Source organism: Talpa occidentalis, unplaced genomic scaffold (assembly GCF_014898055.3).
Source record: "Talpa occidentalis isolate TD23 unplaced genomic scaffold, MPIMG_talOcc4v2.1 talOcc4.16, whole genome shotgun sequence".
Lineage (NCBI taxonomy): Eukaryota > Metazoa > Chordata > Mammalia > Eulipotyphla > Talpidae > Talpa > Talpa occidentalis.
Genome location: NW_023601653.1, coordinates 17,366,038 through 17,385,104, shown reverse-complemented (window position 1 = coordinate 17,385,104; position 19,067 = coordinate 17,366,038). Strand labels below are relative to the sequence as shown.

Below are 19,067 nucleotides of genomic sequence, written 5' to 3'. Positions count from 1 at the left end.
TAAATGGCTTTAGATTAAATAAGAAGCAGTTCAAAACTGAAAATAACCACAAGATCACATTATGTTGATATTATAAAACAAATCAAAGCTATCCTCTTAAAGAAAATTGTTGTAATTTGCATTTATTATTTCACTTTTTTTTTTTTTTAAGATTTATTTATTTATATAAGTATTGGGTACAGTCAGAAGCGCAGGTGGGTGAGAGAATTCACCAGAGCCAGAGCGGGGAAGAGAACAGGCAGACTGATGAAATACACTGCTGAGGGGAGCAGCGGGCGCGGCCGGAGAGGTCTGTCACGCCATGTGGGACCCTCGCCGGTGGCCTGGCCGGGGATCGAAACAGCGCTACAGAGGCTATGGGTAGCTTCGCAGCCCAGCACTCAACTGCTGCGCCACCAGGGGAGGCCCTATTTCACCATTTCTAAATGAAAAACTGAATTTAACTTTTCAATTAAAATTAAACACACGTAACTTTTAAATAGTTCACCCATAGTGTGGGTAAAAAATATTTTGTGCCTTCTTTCTTGCAATTAAAGCCACAGTTGTCTTTTGCCACTAAAAACAGTACCTCATTTGACAGCTGTGGAAATAGCCAAAGCCATGCAATAGTTCATTTCTGATACAGCATTGAATTTATCTTGCAAAAACACAACACATACATGGTACTTCCTTTTGTCCTGTGTATTCTAAATCTCTGCCAAAAGCAGAGGAAAGAAAGTACAGATGGACAGGATATCCTCGAATTATTTAGTTTACCTTATGTCATTCCAGACAGAAATTGAGTGCCTGATTCACAGTTAGAAATTCAAATTAAGTCTTGAAACTCCTAGGGTAACCGGCTCTTAGGACTGAAAGGAAGACCTTTCCCATCAGCAGTCTATCTTCAGTAGGCAAGCTTGGAAAGCCTGAAGTCTCTGCCTAAAGGGAAATTTGGAAATCCTAGCCTCTTAGAGTTTACCTACTATACTCTATATAGTTCTTGGCTTAAGAGAAAATGATTAAGGATAAAAGTATACAAGCATTCTTTTAAGAGGAAACAAATACCGCAAAATCAATTTAAATGAAATAATAACAGACTTAATTTAGAGTTGTGGTAGCATTGACATTCTTGTCCATTCTCACACAATTCCTAGTGCATGTAATATGTGTGTATATTTAGCCACTGCACATCCAATGCATTTCAGCAAATACTCCAGAGAACGCAGTAGTATGTGTTGGATAGTACTCTTTGTGCTAAAACTGTATTAGCTTAATGCCAAACCACTTAATCTCTATAAGCCTGTTATCCCAGCTGTTAAATAATATTATGATACATATATGCATGGCTATGATAAAAATTTAGAGTCAATGAATATATAGCCCTGAGTATAGGTTATAGCTTCGCTCAAATAATAGCTGGTTTCTGTTTCCCTTTCTTTTCTCTTCCTGTCCCCCTTTTTTTTTAAACTTTAATGGTGGTAAACTAGACAGCCTTGTGATCTTGAAGCTTACAGTCTAGTAGAAAATAAAGACAATGGCCATGACAACATGACAGTGATGAGGATACTGCTGCTACTACTACTAGTAGCAAATAATACATATTTATAACCGACTACGACCAAAGCACTACTCTAAGCACATAGTCCGTTAATCAATCCTGATAACAACTCTCTGAAATAACTGGCTGGTCCCATGATAGCTGCGATACAAAAATGTGGGAGTGATCCTCTCCACCTCATGCCTGAGTGGCTGGGAAAGAATCTTCTTGGGATGAAGAATATTATCCAGGAAAAACAATTGGGGTTGGGATAGTTAAAGATGTTCTGAGCAAAAGGATTTACATGCATGAATGCCCAGAATCACTACTGCACACAGGGCTAATCAAAGGACTGAGTGAAGTTCAGTTTAGACAATAGATGTTAATGTGAACTTATAAGCAACCTATAAATCCATGGATTAGGGGTGGTCACAGGCATGTTGTAAAGAGAGAGGTATTCTTAGGAAAGGTAGAATTTCACTGAAGCAACATGAGTCAGTTGGGAGGTAAACCAAGTGGTTGGTTGGTTAAAGCCTGGAGAAGCCCACCTGTTAACAGCAGCCTGTACTGGGGGATCCTCTGAACCGGCTTGAGCAGGTAGTGCTTGAGGGCCAGATTAGCACAGCGTGGGCTCATCTGAAAGGAAAAGGCATCCTATATAAACACAGGATTTTCTAAGGAGCAAGTGCTCAGGAAGCCAAACTTCAAATAATCAGCTACTCTGGAAAGATTCAGTGACAGGCTTCCTTTATTTTAAGGGGCAATTGCCATGCTGTGAATGAAACCACCTAGTGCCCTCTCTCCTGTAGGTGGGTCTCTGAAATTACTGACTCATTGGGAAAGCTTGGTCACAGCCCTTCCACAGACAGCAGTGGGTGGGTGCCATCCAGTTCAATTAGAGCCCACCCCACTTAGTAAACCACAGTGTAAATGGCAACACTTCATTTGGGAACAATTTTGACTTGACCACAATGACATTTCACTGTCTTTAAAGTTTTTTTCCCTATAAGTACAAAAGACACTTTTGCCCAGTCCTGATCCTCACCCCCATTCTCCAACATAGGAATTTACTGTGAGGTGGTACTAAACACCTAGTGAAAATGTCCTTGTATCCTAAGATGTCCTGTGCTTCTTACATGCCTCAGGTGGGAGGGGATGTTTTCTCATCTTTGCTCAAACTGCTTTATATTTTTCTAAAGATATACCTCCAGGGTCAGGGAAATAGAATAATTACAAAATTATAATAATAATGCATATTAAGAAGATATCTGACATCAAGCATCCTTTAACCAAGACAACTAGCTTTCCTGTTTTATTATCTTTTGCTGCTAAGGCAACAGAACAACTCACTGAACACATGAAAACCAGGGTCAATTATCAGCTGCCATAGCTATTTATATTACACTTCCTTTCTTAACAACATGAAGATATGAGAGAAAAGGGGGAAAAAGATTACAAATGATCTTCAGTTTGTCGACTATACAAATTAGAAATCAGCATTAGCTTAATATGCCTAAAATTTTTCTAACACCATGTGACAGAAATTCACTTACATTTTTAGTTTCGAAGCTAACATTTTATCCGCAATTAAATCGGGTTTTTCTTTGAATCAAAACCCAAAGCTATGGCTGTATACATGTTAGTAATTTTTCTTAACTTGGACACTAAAACTGCTACTTATTTATCTAAAGGGAAAACATCATATTTCTCACGCATTGTTGTAGTTTAGTTGTTGACAGAATAAAGAAAGTTGAGTTAAAAAGTAAGATGTATTCCTTAGTTAAAAAGTAAGATGTATAGAAACAGAAAATAGAAAGGCTGCTGCCAGTGACATGGGAAGAATAGGGAGTTAGGATTTAAGGGGGAGTTTCAGTTTTTCAAGATAAGAGTTACGGAGATTGATTACACAACAATGTGAATGTACGTTAACACTACTGAACTATGCACTTAAAAATGTCTAAGGCAATTTTTATCTTATGAGTATTTTGCTACAATAAAAATATTCCAATGTGCAATAATACATTTCAAAATTAAATCTTGTTCACACTATTTGAGTTCTCACCATTTAATCTGTTCAATTCCCTCTTTAATTTTGCAGGGATTACATTGTAAATAACTTTTTGTCCTCAAACTCTGTTTTCAATGACTAAAAATTATTAAAGCTTTAAAAATAAAAGAAAAATGTTCAACATTAGATGGTAGCAAAAATACCTCAAATTCTCTGACTACAGCAGCAAAACCTGGGTTTTTCTTGCATTGTTCATCCAGCAAAGCGATATTCTTATCAAATTCTTTGATATATGTGGAATACATCTTTAGATATGGTCCCTTCTTTACAAAGATATCAGCAATTCTTTGCTGTTCAGTCCTAGGGATAGAGAAACACAAAAACATAAAGAGAGAGTCATGAATATATCAAACATACCCATGATCAGCCGGGTCTTACATTCAAGGAATCAGCTTATCTTTTTTTCCTTCTTGTAAGAAAGATCCCCAAATCTCAGCAACTTCATGGCCACCATCAGGACTTGCCTGGACTCTGCCAAACCTGTGACTGGTCTTCCTGCTTCCACTCTGTCCCCTAGTCTCATTCTTATGTGCAGCCAGAGCCTAAAAATGTATATCATATGACTTTCTCCTTACTGGGGCTTACAAAGTCGTAGAGGTCCTGCCACTGCCAATCTTTCTCATACTTCTTTCTCTTGTTACTTGCCAACAACAATGGTCTTCTTTATAGTCTCTGACATACAGAGTTCATTTCTACTTTGCAAACTTTTACTCCACATGCCTGAAGATATGGAACCCTGGCTAGCTCTTGTTTTTCGTTCAGATGTCATTTTTTTAATAATAAAAAAGACTTCATATATTATTCTAGAGTCTGTTATAGACAAATTATAATCTTGCTATAATTCCAGAATGATAGTTTAAAATCTCTACCTTATTAGAGGGCCTTTTTTTGGCCATTCTTGCTAGCACATCATTCTGTTTACGTCAGATCAGACACTACTTCTATATAACATGTTTCTTGCCTAATAGTTTCATTCTCCCCCCACCCCCAACCCCCCACTTTAAAATGAGGCCCAGGGCCTCCCTGGTGGCACAAGAGGTTAAGACGCAGCACTATGAAGCTATCTGCAGCCACTGCGGCATGTATTCGATCCCCAGCCAGGGAGCTACCCACAGCATACCTCTCCTGTCTCTCCCACTGCTCCCTCAGCAGTGTACTTCAGTCAATCTGCCTGTTCTGTTCCCCACTCTGTGTCTGGTGAATCCTCTCACCCCCCATAACTCTGGCCTATACCCCAGTTCTTGTATGCATATATCAATCAATCAATCTTTATAAATAAATAAATAAATAAAATGTGGCTCCAGGAGAGCAAGAATACTGCATGTTTTATGCAATGATATTCTCAGAATGCTTAGAGCATGGACTAGCACACAGTTGATATTCAAAACCTTGGTGAGTTTGGAAATGAAGTATTTCATCAGTTTTTATTAAAAGTTGATGTAAAGCTCAATGTTAGTTCAGAAAGCCTACTAAAACCAAAAAATGTGTCTTGACACAAAGACCCCTGAGAGAAAATTATTTTCCTAAGTAGAAAATATCTTATCCAAAGATTAGAAGAATTTTATACCAGTAACAAATGGCTTTTAGTTATTCCTTTCATCAATTTAGTCTGTCTAGGTACATGAACATCTATAGAGCTAAACTAAGAAAATGTTTAGCACAAAATACATTTAAGCCTCTTCATAACACTTGCATAAATATGCACATCTAAAAGTGAGTCAGATTAATGTTTAAGGAAATTTATAAAAATGTACAGGAAGACGATTTGTAATTATATTTTTTTCTATCATGATTTTTAAAAATAGCTTTTTGTTTTCCCTCAGTCCTTAACTCTATGAGATTTTATACTTAATCTGTAGCTAAGTATTAAACACTTATCTAGTATATTTTCCCAAGCAGGCTGAGGCACGCTATTTCCAAAACTGGCAGTGGTATTTTGGGGATTATATATAAAGAAAGCTTAGAGGCAAATTTTAATGATGAAAGTAGGTGAAACTACTTGTTATTCTATTCATTTTGGCTCCCCATGAACTTCAACAATAAATTCAATCCATCAGATTAAACTTTCTACAAATTACAAAGATATCATCAAAGTTTCTACTTATTTTCAACAGTCCAGTGAAAGTACAGTAGTGGTCCCTTATTCATGGGGGATGCATTGCAAGTGAATGCCTGATGCCATGGATACAAACAAACCCTACTATAATGTGCTTTTCCTATATATACAAACTGTGATATTTTAATTTATAAATTTGGCACATTAAGAGATAAACAACAATAACTAATAATAAAATAGAAAAATTATAGCAATTGTTATGCTGCAATTAGAGTTATAAGAATATGGGCTCTCTCTCCTGCTCTAATTCTTTCAAAAAAGTCTTAATGCATTTAATATTTTCAGATCCAGTTAACCCAGGGGAAATGAAACCAAAGAAAGTGAAACTTGGATAAGGTGAGACTAGTTAATCTTTTAGTATTCTTTTCCTGTTCTGAAATTTATAGTATCTGCAATGATGTCATATGTATGTAAATTTTCAAAACCAAGTAAATGATCCTATTTTATCAGTGAATGGATTTAAAAAAAACAAGATTAAAAAACCAAACATGCAAAGGGAGTTTCACAACTTAAAGCTCCAGAAAAGATACACAAAACATTTAACATTCCCCCCCATGTGATCAATCAATTAAATTCCTTCAATTTCAAAAATATTGATTATCTTTGACAAAAGTTAATCATAAAATTTAAATTGACTGAATGTGAGCCCTTCTTACTTTTGTGGTAACATTTAAAAGAGTGTCAGATTAATGTTTAAGATAATTTTTTTTTTTTTTAATTTTTTATTTTATTTATTTATTTATACAAGCACTGGGTATAGTCAGAAGCGCGGGTGGGTGAGAGAATTCACCAGAGCCAGAGCGGGGAGCAGAGCAGGCAGAAGGACCGAAGCACACCGCTGAGGGGAGCAGCGGGCGGCAGGAGAGGTCTGCGCGCCATGTGGGACCCTCCCTCAGGTGGCGGGGGAGCAGCCGGGGATCAAACCGGCGCCGCAGAGGCCGCAGGCAGCTTCACAGCCCAGCGCTCAACCGCTGCGCCACCAGGGGAGGCCCTGTTTAAGATAATTTTTATAAAAATGTACAGGAAGATGATTTGTAATTACATTTAAAAAAATGTATAGCACTGAGTTCAATGCACCTAAGTTATAAATTTTGTAGATAATCGATCTACAAGCAACTGCCAAGGAAATTCAATGTACTGAAACAACACAATGTAAGGAACAACCCTCTCTGTAAATGCAGAATTCTCATGACTTCATCTAAAATTGGAAACTGTGGAGAAGTTCACTTTTACCAGCTCAACATTCTTTCCTCCAGTTCCTTTAGGAGATCCCGGTTGAGCTCATATAGCTGAGGCAAGTAGTACAGAATCTGATTTAAAATCCGTTCTTCAATCACTGGTTTCCCAAACTGCCTGGAAGCATGGGCTACTGCATCCCGGAAATCCTATTACAGAAGAGAAGGACAAACAAAATACATTCACAAATAATTTGATAAAAAGTTTTCTTTTGGGGGCATCCCTGGTGGCGCAAGGGGTTACATCTAAGCACTATCAAGCTATTGCCAGCCACTGCAACACGAGTTTAATTTCTGATCCCCGGCCAGAGAGCTAATACACATGGAGAAGCAGACCTCTCCTGTCTCACCTGCTGCTCCCCTCAGTAGTGTATTTCAATCAATCCGCCTGTTCTGCTCCCCACTCTGTCTCTGGTGAATCCTCTCGCACCCCCTATCCCCCTACACCTCTGGCCTACACTCCAGCTCTTGTATGCATAAATAAATAAAATAAATCTTTAAAAAAAACCAAAAACCTTAAAGCAAAGGTTGAGTAAAACAAATTCTAAAAGGCTTTCTGTTCTTTTATCTTTATTTTCAACTTCTTTCCCTTCAGGAATTCACTAGGCAAAAGGAGATACAGCTTTCTTCCCGACCCCTTCAATATCTGCTTCCAACATGCATATATTAACCATTAGTATTTATTATGCTTTTGTGAAGGACAAAAATCAATAAATAATTTAAAAATATATGAAAGAATTCCTTTTCTCAGGTACTCTATCTTAAATAAGTCAAAACCCTTTATATTCAACAAATGCTAATAAACTCTTCACTTTGGTCTCAGTTTCTGGACTAAGTTTATTGGTATAATAGTCACATTAGCCCAAAGGAACCAACCAATTACAAAAGTGGCTAAAGAATTACTTTCATAACTAATTGTTGTCCTATAAAATAAGAGTTAATAACTTGTATAAACTCCAATCCACAAACTGACACAAAACATCTTTAGAAACCAAGTGAGTACTGGCTAAATTCCACCTCCCAACAGCTTGTTTCTATCAACACTCATATTCACAAAGAAAATAGAGCTACTTAACACTTTGGAAAGTCATTAGATTTTTCTATATAGCAGAGCTATAGAATACATTTACATTCCCTGAATAACTTTCTCAATTGTTAATATATTCAAAGTACAACAGCTAAACATCATCTGTATTTTCTTCATTCACGAGTTAAATGATTAATATAATTGAGATCCAAAAGCCACTTGCTTAGCAAAGCAATTAAGTACTGCCTTTTCTTTGGGGAGACTAAGTGATGATGTTTGTCCCTTGGCAGGAGGGTAATTTTTATTTTCCAATTGGAAGGTATTTCCTAAGTCATGACAATGAAACTAGACATTAACTGTTATTTAAGGACCCTGTCTGACACAGCTTTTGCCAGATTCTGCATTCCATATGCCTGCCACCAATGCCAAAAAGAAAACTTGTTTATTTGAAACACTTTCAACAGAGACCAGTCAAATCTACTCTGGGCTGACCAGTGAGATGTTGGTTCTAATTGGAGTCTCCCCTAAATAACAAAGCTTTGCTTTTTCTACTGCTACTGGTGGTATAGTAGCTGTAGATGAACAAATAGTCCATGCTGTCTTTTTAAAATAATGAGTAGCATGTCACAGTACAATAGAAATTTAATAACTTTAAAAAAAGAACATTAATAAATATTATAGGAATTTTAGAAGTTCATATCCAATTATCAATAGATTATTACTAAAACCCTGAAAGTGACATATTCTAAATAGGCATTATCAGTGCCATTGCTGGTGTTCATGGTGCCTTTTTCAAAATAGAAAAGGGCACACATTTTTCCAGACATGCAATCCACACTGTTACAAATACACCTGTGTAAAGAGGAGGTGCCATTTTCCTCACCCACCTTAGAAGAAGCCACCTTGCACGACAAGTCCCAGTATGCCATGAATTGGAATTCAAGAGTATGGAAGCTACTAGAAACTAGGGGCAGAGCTGAGTGGTCAGGTGGGCCCATATAATATGGAAAGTAGGTGGTACCCTTTCTTGCTTCTGTGGCCTGATCTGCACCCTGGTACTGCTGGAAAGAAGACTTGAAGGATACATGTGAAGGGGAGACATGTAAAAAAACTGGAAGAGGTATCTGGAAAAGACAACTGGTTGAGAGAGATGTGGGGAAGAAGTTTCTGGCCCTTCACAGAAACAGTGGCAGACCTTATCTTGACTTCATGTTGGATTATGTGGCATATTTTGAATTTCGAGTCTCTCCTTTCTCAACTCTCTGAGAATTGCCTAATCCCATTCCTGTGGTTCCCCAACAGCATGCACCTTAGATATGTCATAAGCCTGTAGACCTCAGTTGTCCTGCTTCAGGCTGAGCCTGTCTGACTGGGTATTTGCCCACAAGGGGATTGGTAATTTTCAGTTTTGGGGGAATATCCTTTCTTTTCTTCCCTCTCTGTGCATGCTAATTCTATTAAAAATCTTTTACTCTAACAGTCTGTGTCCTTTGTCTGTTTGCATGTGGATAGCTGAATCCCTTTCCGAGGGTTTCTTATCAGTCTGGGGTGCCTGGGTTCTTCTTGGTCATGTGCCAACAACACCCAGTGGTCCTACCAGCACTTCAAGGTTTTCATAATCACACATGGCAGCCCTTGTGCTGATCTCACTCCCTTACCTCTTGGCTCATCATCCCCTAAAGCAATGTGCATTGGCCCCAGTAGCACATGTAACCAATTCACACAGGAACTCTACACAGAATCTTTAACTTCTCAGTTATTCATGAACTCCAACCATTTCTAGAAGTAATGCCACTGCAAAGAAGAACCATCTTTTCCCCCTTTTTAATGAACAGGATGATTACCATACATGTCCTTTCATTTTTCAAAATAACACACAAGATAATTTAGGAAAGTATGATGACACTTAGGACCCAGAGATAAAGCTATTTTAGGGCAGAATAATCTAAATTCACCAACACCTCCTTGATTAAATGACTGAGGATGAAAGACCACAAGACTGGCACTTCAAACATTAGATCAAGAGTGTACATACTTCAAAAGCTGGGTAATTAAAAAGGGTGAGGGGGATCTAGAGTGTAAAAATGTAGGCAGGCTACATAGTTTGTTGTTAACCACATACCGTTTAGTCTATTCTTACAAAACCCACCAAAGATTCTGTGTATGCAAAACCTGAACCACCTACAATTAAGCTTCTGCTAATAATAACCAAATATTTGTTCAAATTGGAAATTTTAGAAAAAAAGGGGGGCTTCTGAATTATAAAGCCTATCATAATACTATTCTTAATAATTCCCAGAAAACTGACAAAACTAGATCAAAACTTTGAAAAAACTTCAGTTTCTTTGAGTATTAAGACACTAGCCTTACCAGCTATATTACTAGGGCACAACCTAACCAAAAATCAATGCAATACAATCAAGCATGAACATCTAAGGCAATGAAGCATGAAACAGATGGCCTTGTTGTTTGAGTTGGGCTTTATATTTCCAGTGCCGAAGAGAAGTAAGTTGACTTAATTACCAGCTGTCCTGACCTGGCTTCCTGACCTCACAGCATTACTTAACCACTGCTATGACACAGTGAATTGCAAGGATCATATGGACAGAAAAGGAGCTCTCTGCTGGGCTCCCTGCCTTCATAAAGGGCACTTAGAATCACTTCATATTAAGCAAAAGGAAAGCAGCTGTTAAGGTCAAAGAGCTTTAATATGTAAAGATAAGTGTAAAACTACAAAGTAAAGGAGAGGGGGAAATCCTTGTATTGACGATTTGACTTTTTAAACAAAAATAACCAATTAAATTATTCTCCTCTATATGCTCAAACCTGGTATTATCATGCATAATTATCAAAGTAAAACTTTAGGAAACATGGCTGAAACCAATCCTTTATCTCAAGTATCCAACCCCCCTTAATAAAATTAACAAGTAATCATAAGAATATATCATAAGTGGCCAAAATGTAGCCTCACTCTCATCTTTGAAGATGAAAAATTAGAATTTCTCTGATTTCCTGAGCCAAATAAAATATTCTGAAAACAATCTAATAAGCCCAAAAATTAATAAAGCATCAATTTTTAATCAATTTCTGAATAATCACTAATTGCTAGAGTTCAGCCACACCAGAGTTCAAAGTTTGGCTTTGCTATTTAATAGTGGATTACTTATGGCAGTGAGCTTACTTTCTTCATTAAAAAAATAAATAATAACTTCTATCTGGTAAGTTTGTTATGAGGCTGAAAATGGATAATTTAAATAACAGCATGCTGCTAGTCACACTGAAAACACTTAATAGAAGATCATTTATTTCATTGAAGATTTCATTAATTTGAATGATTACATAAACGTCATTTAAGATCCACAAGTTCCTGGAAGCTTGGAAAGAGAATTCTGAAACAGAGGCTATGTCCAAGTGGGGAAAACAAACACCCAGCAGCAAGAAAAAGGATCTCTTAAGAATGAATTTCATTTAGTGAAGGACAATCCTCAGTCAAGCAAAACCCCGGTTCTTGTATAAAAATGAATAAATCTTTGAAAAAAAAAAAGTGAAGGTTTGGTAGCTATCACAATAGATACTAAATGAGGATTATTTATGACTACAGAATAAATGATGACTAATTGTCTACAAGACTAAAAAGACAGGGTGCACTCAGTTGAACTGGAACAAATGATTTTAAGGTGGTAAAATCTAGAGGACTCTATGAAGAAGCCGTTTGCTCTTTTTATAACAAATTTCTTAAAAATAAAACATATTCTATTTACTAATAGATACCTGGATATACAGGCAAGTTTTCCTCTAGTTAAATGGTTTTTATTGAGAGTTTCTTAAATTTTCAAGGAAATGTACTTTCAAGGAAATATGTCCCAACCTAAAGAAATTAATGGAGTGAAGATACTTTATTACTAATAATACTGAACTACTACTTAACTACCCCCTTTGTCCAAAAGATCCCAAAGTCTCCGACCATTCCCTTTCAAAATACTTTTTAAAGTCATGCTAGTTGGACATTTATAAACTACAGTTACAGAAATATCTCTTAAACTGGCCTCCCATCAGAGAGCAAGTAACAACAACAAAAAAATTATATTAGTTGTATGTAAGTATATTTTAAGTTTATTTTATCTTTAAAATGTACACTTACGTAATTTCATGAACAAACTGCTTTGATCAAAAGCTTACTTGATAATATCAAAACTAAGTAGTATGGATTTTATATTTATATAAATAAATTCTGATTAACAGAGTACTTTATATTGAAGGCCCCCCATAGCCTACAGCTAAAGCTAATTAAGTGTTCACCATTTATTTTGCATGATCTCATTTAATCATCATACCAACTTTATATAATTATTGATAATCTATCTTCTAGAAGAAGAAATCAAGACTTAACCGATTTATCCAGAGCACATAGTGGCAGAAATAGAATTCTTAAACACTGATCAATTAGTCATATTTATTCAATCATTCACTCATTCATTCAATAAGTAATTATTGAGGGCCTTCTGGTGAAGAGGAATGATGGTAGGTTCTGAAGATATAAGATGCCTGTGTTCATTTAGCTTTCATTTTAGTAGAGGAGATGAAAAATAAGCAAGTAAACAAATGTACAAATTACATTTAGTGCCAAGAGAAAAAGAAATAAGGGGAAGTTAAAGAAAGAAGATCCCTCAGAGGAAGTCACATTTAGACTCAGAATGAAAGAATAAAGAAATAACTATGAGCAAAATGAAAAATGCACATTCCAGGAACATGTGTCGGCAAATGTCTGAGCAGGTACAACTTTTGCATTGAACTAAGAACTAAAAGGAAACCAACATGGCCAGAACATGATAAATGAGTGACAAATGCCTCTTTCTTTCTGATGTCTCATTTCATTACCAAAGGACAATAACATCATACTTTATAGTTAGAGGAAACTACATTGTACTACCCAAACTGGATACCTTTTGATAATGAAAGGAAATTCTAATATGCCAGGACAGTATAAGACAAGACAATACAACAATATTATGCCAAAATAAGAAAAGACAATATTAGTATGCCAGGACATGACCAAGACTGTCAAAAGCATACCAGAACATGGGGCCATTCTATTTAAAACCCATGGTAAGTAGCTTGGATATTATTCTAAATGCAGTAAGAATAATTTAAAGGGCTTTACATAGGGGAGTGACACAATCTAATAAACATTTTAAGAAAATTACTCTAGATCATAAAAGGAACAGATTGAAAGGTGGAGCAAAAACGGAAATAGGAAGCCCAATTAGAAGGCTGGTATGATTATCTGAGTTAGAGATGATATTATAGATCAAGCTGGTGGCAGTAAGAGGAAAGCAGCATCAGCAATTAGTTAATGCCTCGGCTGGCAATGTATGTGAAAGGGAGAGGTGAAGCCATCCTAGCTTTCTGACTTTGATAGCTATATAAATGGTTCTACCATTTTGAAAAAGGAGTGACTTTTAGGAATCTCCTTTCTCTTAGGACTCAACAGAGTACTGACTTAGAGAAGATATACACATTGAGACCTTCTTTTCAATCCATCTCAAAGTCCACGAGCTCACGGTGCATATTACTGAGTACAGACTACATAAACATCAACTGTAAAGGCTTGTCACCGACTCTACAGGCTCAATCTTTTCTCACAAACATCATCCAAATGAATCAAAGCCCTCAACTCAATGTATTGGTTCTTAGAAACTTAAGTACATTTTAAACTGCCCACCCTATACCCAAGTTTATTATTTTTTTTAAAGCTTTATTTATGCGTACAAGAACCGGGGTACAGGCCAGATGTGCACAAGAGGGTGAGAGGATTCACCAGAGACAGAGCAGGCAGACTGACTGAAACACACTGCTGAGGGGAGCAGCGGGAGAGACAAGAGAGGTCTGTCGCGCCATGTGGGATTCTTGCCGGCTGGCTGGGATCGAACCCATGCTGCAGAGGCTGCAGCACACAGTGCTGAACCACAGCTTCACAGTGCTGCACTCAACTGCCTGTGTCACCAGGGGAGGCCCATCTCTACCCAAGTTTAATTCCTCTCAATGTAATAACAGCTTGAATGATAAAATTCGTTAGATTTAAGATTATTTCTGTGAACTATCTCCCCTAGCCCAGCAAATTCGAAACAGAGAAGTGTTAGTAAGCTACAGGAATGTATTAAAGTGATGTATAATGTGTTACTGATCTACAGTGATATATTTAAAAATTTTAAATATTGCTACTGTATTGTACAGTGCAAATACTAATAGTTTCTGTCATCACTGAAAGACTTACTAAAGCTATTGTAGTCTCCAATATGGAAAACTATTCATGGGAATTCACGCATAACAAAAACAATGGTTTCTCCTAAGCCACTTAGACACCTGGTTGATTTGCAAAAAAAAATACCCACTAGATTATCTAGAGACTGCTATTCAGTTATTTTAAAGCAGTCATTTTCTATCACCTAACACAAAAATTAATTCACTTAGATGAAGTCAGATAGTAGCAGTGCTCAGGATTAAAATCATTCATGTGTTACCTTTCTTGTGTTCTTTTAGTAGAAGGATAAATGTGAGCTTTAATAGTGTGGTGGAGGTATTAGACTGAAACAAGAGACTCTTGCCTTCACCCATATTATCCAGGTAACCAGGTTCTTCTAATGGTTCACAATCTGTTCAACGCCCTGTTTCTAAGACACCATTAGAGTTGAGATTTGCTGAGTTAACATTTACACACACCAGACAGGATGCTAACATGAAGTTGGCAAGATGATCTATTCTTACTCCTACATTAAAGATTTAGGAGGTTTTGAAATGTACAAGTCCAAGTGAGTTAAGGATGATTCACTCTGATAAATACCAGCTGGGAGGAGGCCACAGCCACTATCAGATTTGAGATAATATGGAAAGTACTTTGTTCTGATTGTCTTTTCTCATAGTGCTTAGAATTTGTTCCAAACTATAGCACTAAGAGCAGGACATATACTTTTAATAATCAAAAAAACTGGGAAAGCTTTCAGTTGCTCCCCAACCTAACAGAATCAGAACTTTCTTCAATAAAGCAGAATTTCAGTACGGGTGGCGGGGGGGAAATACATTTGACATTGTAAAAAGTATTCTAACTGGTGATAGAATGAATTCTTCCCATTTATTACATGTTACAGGGGAAGATAAAGAAGAGGGAAATAGGCAATTTGACAACTGACTATGTGCCATTCACAACGCTAGTCTCCTTCACAGACTTTATTCTACTAAATTCTCTCAATCTGAGCGGTGGAAGTTTTAAAACCCATTTACAACTGAGGAAAGATAGACCCAAAAGGTTAAATAATTTTCTAAAAGTCACATAGCTGGTAAGAAACAGAATCTACTACGCCGATATTCTCAAAGTGTGGTCCTCAGATTTTGTTGGTTTAGATAAATGTTAGTGAGAATAAGCGAGCAGAAATTTTTCTATCAAATTGATACAGATGTGACATTTTTATTGTATTTTGTAAAAGTTTTGCTTCACCATAGATTGGAAATGTAAAAATCCAATGTCTCACCACAACATTGTGAGAAGCATTACACTAGACTATTAAAGCCTATGAGAACCTGGGCTCTGTTCACAGTAAAAACCCTAACATGTGTTCCAAGTAAGATTTGCTGACAAAGAACTTTGAAGCGCAAACTCAAGTTTTTCGGGTTCCATAGCATTTTTTTTTAACCTATATGAGTTCACCAATTAAGTTACACATACTTAAAATTTCTTTGAAGAGGTCCTACTTCTATTTAAAAAAGTCTATCAGAAAATATGTCAGGAATATGTGCTCATCATACGGCTATGTTCTGAATTTCCCAGAAAACAGCAGTTTAACTTGAACTTCCCTCTACAATTTCTTATACAAAAGGGATTCAGGGCAAGCATACATGGAGTTTGACTTACTATGCCTGTTGAAATGGCAGTATGCTTGAAACTCAACCAATTTGTTTGCAAGTAACAATACTGGGCTATAATTATTTTATTTTATTTTATTTTTTTAAAGATTTATTTATTTATTTATACAAGCACTGGGTACAGTCAGAAGCGCAGGAGGGTGAGAGATTTCACCAGAGCCAGAACAGGGAGCAGAACAGGCAGAAGGACTGAGGTACATTGCTGAGGGGAGCAGCGGGCGGCAGGAGGGGTCTGCGCACTATGTGGGACCCTCACCCGGCGGCCGGGGATTGAACCGGCGCTGTAGAGGCTGCGGGCAGCTTCGCAACCCAGCGCTCAACTGCTGTGCCACTGGGGAGGCCCGGCTATAATTATTTTAAATGAATTATGTAAGAGAACTTATTAATATAGTCAAGAGATATGTCAGAAGCTATTCACAGAGAAATAGTCTTGAAACAATTTAGTAATGTTAAAAATTATTTTAGAAAATGTTTCCAAAAGTAGAGGTATTTCACACAGGAATTAGACCTCCATGCTACCATTGTACCAAGTATAGAGCCCAAGGGAATCATTTGGTAAAGGTGAATTACCCTTAAGTAACCCACTTTTCATGTTCACATGTATCTATTAAAAGGAAAACTGAAAATAATGATACTCTTTGTAGAGATATAAATGGGTGTGTATTTTGTGAAACTATCATTGCTCCAGCAATTAAGATGATATTAATAATTATACCACCTAAGCAAATTTTCACTTCAGTTTCTTTTTTCATTGTTTCCTCTATCTTATCCTTTTTCTTTTATTAAGTTTTAATGTCTTACCAAAATATAATTTGAATAAAGTAACACTAAATGCACTTTAACTGCAATGAGTAACGAAACTTGTAAAAACTTGCAGGTATAAAGGAGTTCATGAGAAAAAATGAGTATGTAGTCAGACACATATCATAATTGTTTTCCAACAGGTTCATTCAGATTGGCATTTATAAAAATGGAAAATGAAGCTTTAAAAAGTTATTGTAAAATGTCTATTTTAAATATTTCTAGGAGCTGATTCAGATAGATGGAGAAGAATTTTAAACACTGATCATGACATTCTTTATACATTGTTAGTGCAAAATTCTGATAGCAAACATCTGTAAATGTCCATAAAATACTATCATTTTAAAAACTTCACTATAAAGATAAAATTTGAAGACTTTGGAGATATAAAGGCTCTATTTTTTTCCCCAGAAATCACCTAGATACACCACATATACATGAGACACAAAGATTTTTAGGAAATGTCTAAACATACACGTGTGGATTTTAAATTATAACTATGTATTAGAAACCACACACACGTAATCATATGCAATTAACTTAAGTTGATTATGCTGAGAGCTTTGGGAGCAGGGAAAGATGAAGATAGTCTTAGACTTCAAGAAAATATTAGCAAGTACTTACGATATGCAGAAGTTTTAACACATCCACAAACCTGTAAAAAACAATGAAAGAAATGTTTTAAATGAGTGAGCCAATGGGGGAAACAGTCATCTGAATTATAAACTAGATACCTACACTTTCTCTGAGCTCATGATCTCCTTGGCAATATGATGAACTTTATTTTTCATTCCAGGATCTTCATCCTGTAGATAAGAGTACATTGAGAAAGCATGAACTCATTGCTCAAAAAAGCAATATGGAGCAGGAGCTGCAGATACACCATGATATGGGCAGAACTAAGAGCGACTGGTAATCACCATCATAAGCACTGGAGTAATGAACTGCCTTGAGTAGTTCCAGAGCCTTGGAGCATAGTCATCAACGGTTACAAACCAAAAAGTCACATTCTGCAGGGCAAATGAGTCCTACAGATATCACGTGAACCATGAGTTCTTGGAGTGCACACAAGTAATTTAAGATAAGTGAATATTTAACAGGAATGTGTGAGGCGACTTCATCATAAGTAAAGTCATTCTCAAGTAAGACAAGCACAGTCTGAAAGGACTCCTCTCACAGTCTATACCAAACACAGGCCAACATTACAGCCACAGGCTCTCTCAACTTCCTTACAATCCCTTCTAGAAATATACTCCTAGAATAAGGAAGTTTTATTCTAAAAGAGCTGAAATGAAATTCTTTTAACATGTAATTTTGTGTGAAAATTAAATGTCCCAGCAGGGACAGAAAATGTACATATTTGAAGAAAAAAAAAAAAAGGTGACTTAGAATGAGGTCATACTTTGGAATTTGTTGTGGTTGTTTTCATTTAAATACTGATAGAACTAGATTTGACTTCAGGGCATTAGAAAACAGGAGGAATTTCTCCTCATTTCTATTCTGGTAAAAGATTTGAACACAGTGAAAGGCAAGAAATTAAACAAGGAACAAGCAATTATAACTTTTTAGATATTAAACCTAAGGTGAAAATTATTTCTACTGCCATTAAAATGAAAGTGTGCTGAAAAGTCAGATCTGGTTTTAGAAAGAAGTCTCTCTGCACTTGTGCCAGCACTGGCCTTACCTTACCAGAACCTAGTCAATTTGTGTTGTGCAGAGTGTAGTTGGAAATTATTAATAAATGTCCTAGCAGAGACAAAAACTGTCACAATAAGGATAAAAAGTGACTATGACAGGCCAGTAGTCAATCACTAATGACACAAGAGAAAAACAATGGTAGTGACTTAATCTGAAGTAGCTTTCGTCTCTAAACTGAAATTCAGGGTCAACATAGCAGGTCTGACCTGCAATGGGTCAAAAGGACTATTTTAGTTCCTCATATGGAAAAAAATTTGCTTTTACCATCTCCAGATTTTCAGAATCAGAACCAAGGTACAACAGATACAGTTTACCAATGGATGAAACTCTTTTAAAAATTGCATTTTAATAAATTTTTAAAAAGTATGTCTGCTGGGCCTCCCCTGGTGGCGCAGGCGCTTGAGCGCAGTGCCGTGAAGCTGTCCACAGCCTCTGCAGCACAGGTTCAATCCCGGCCAGCCGGCAAGGGTCCCACATGGTGCGGCAGACCTCTCCTGTCTCGCCCACTGCTCCCCTCAGCAGTGTATTTCATCTGTCTGCCTGTTCTGTTCCCCACTCTGTCTCTGGTGAATCCTCTCACCCTCCCACGCATCTGACCTGTACCCGGTTCTTGTATAAATAAATAAATAAATCTTAAAAATAAAAGTATGTCTGCTTATAATCTGTACACACATTAAAATCTTTTGATT

The 19,067-nt window shown here is 36.7% G+C and overlaps 1 protein-coding gene across 1 annotated transcript in view; it reads right to left on the bottom strand.

The window, feature by feature from the left end:
- Window positions 1-19,067, bottom strand: part of FGD6 (FYVE, RhoGEF and PH domain containing 6) — a 102,819-nt gene that overhangs the window by 38,940 nt on the left and 44,812 nt on the right. Inside the window, exons 4-8 of the mRNA XM_037513856.2 lie at window positions 17,419-17,486; window positions 17,305-17,335; window positions 6,934-7,085; window positions 3,728-3,884; window positions 2,065-2,152 (exon numbers count right to left, since the gene is read on the bottom strand). Of these exons, the coding sequence (XP_037369753.1) occupies window positions 2,065-2,152; window positions 3,728-3,884; window positions 6,934-7,085; window positions 17,305-17,335; window positions 17,419-17,486 (496 nt within the window). The remainder of the gene's footprint in view (window positions 1-2,064; window positions 2,153-3,727; window positions 3,885-6,933; window positions 7,086-17,304; window positions 17,336-17,418; window positions 17,487-19,067) is intronic.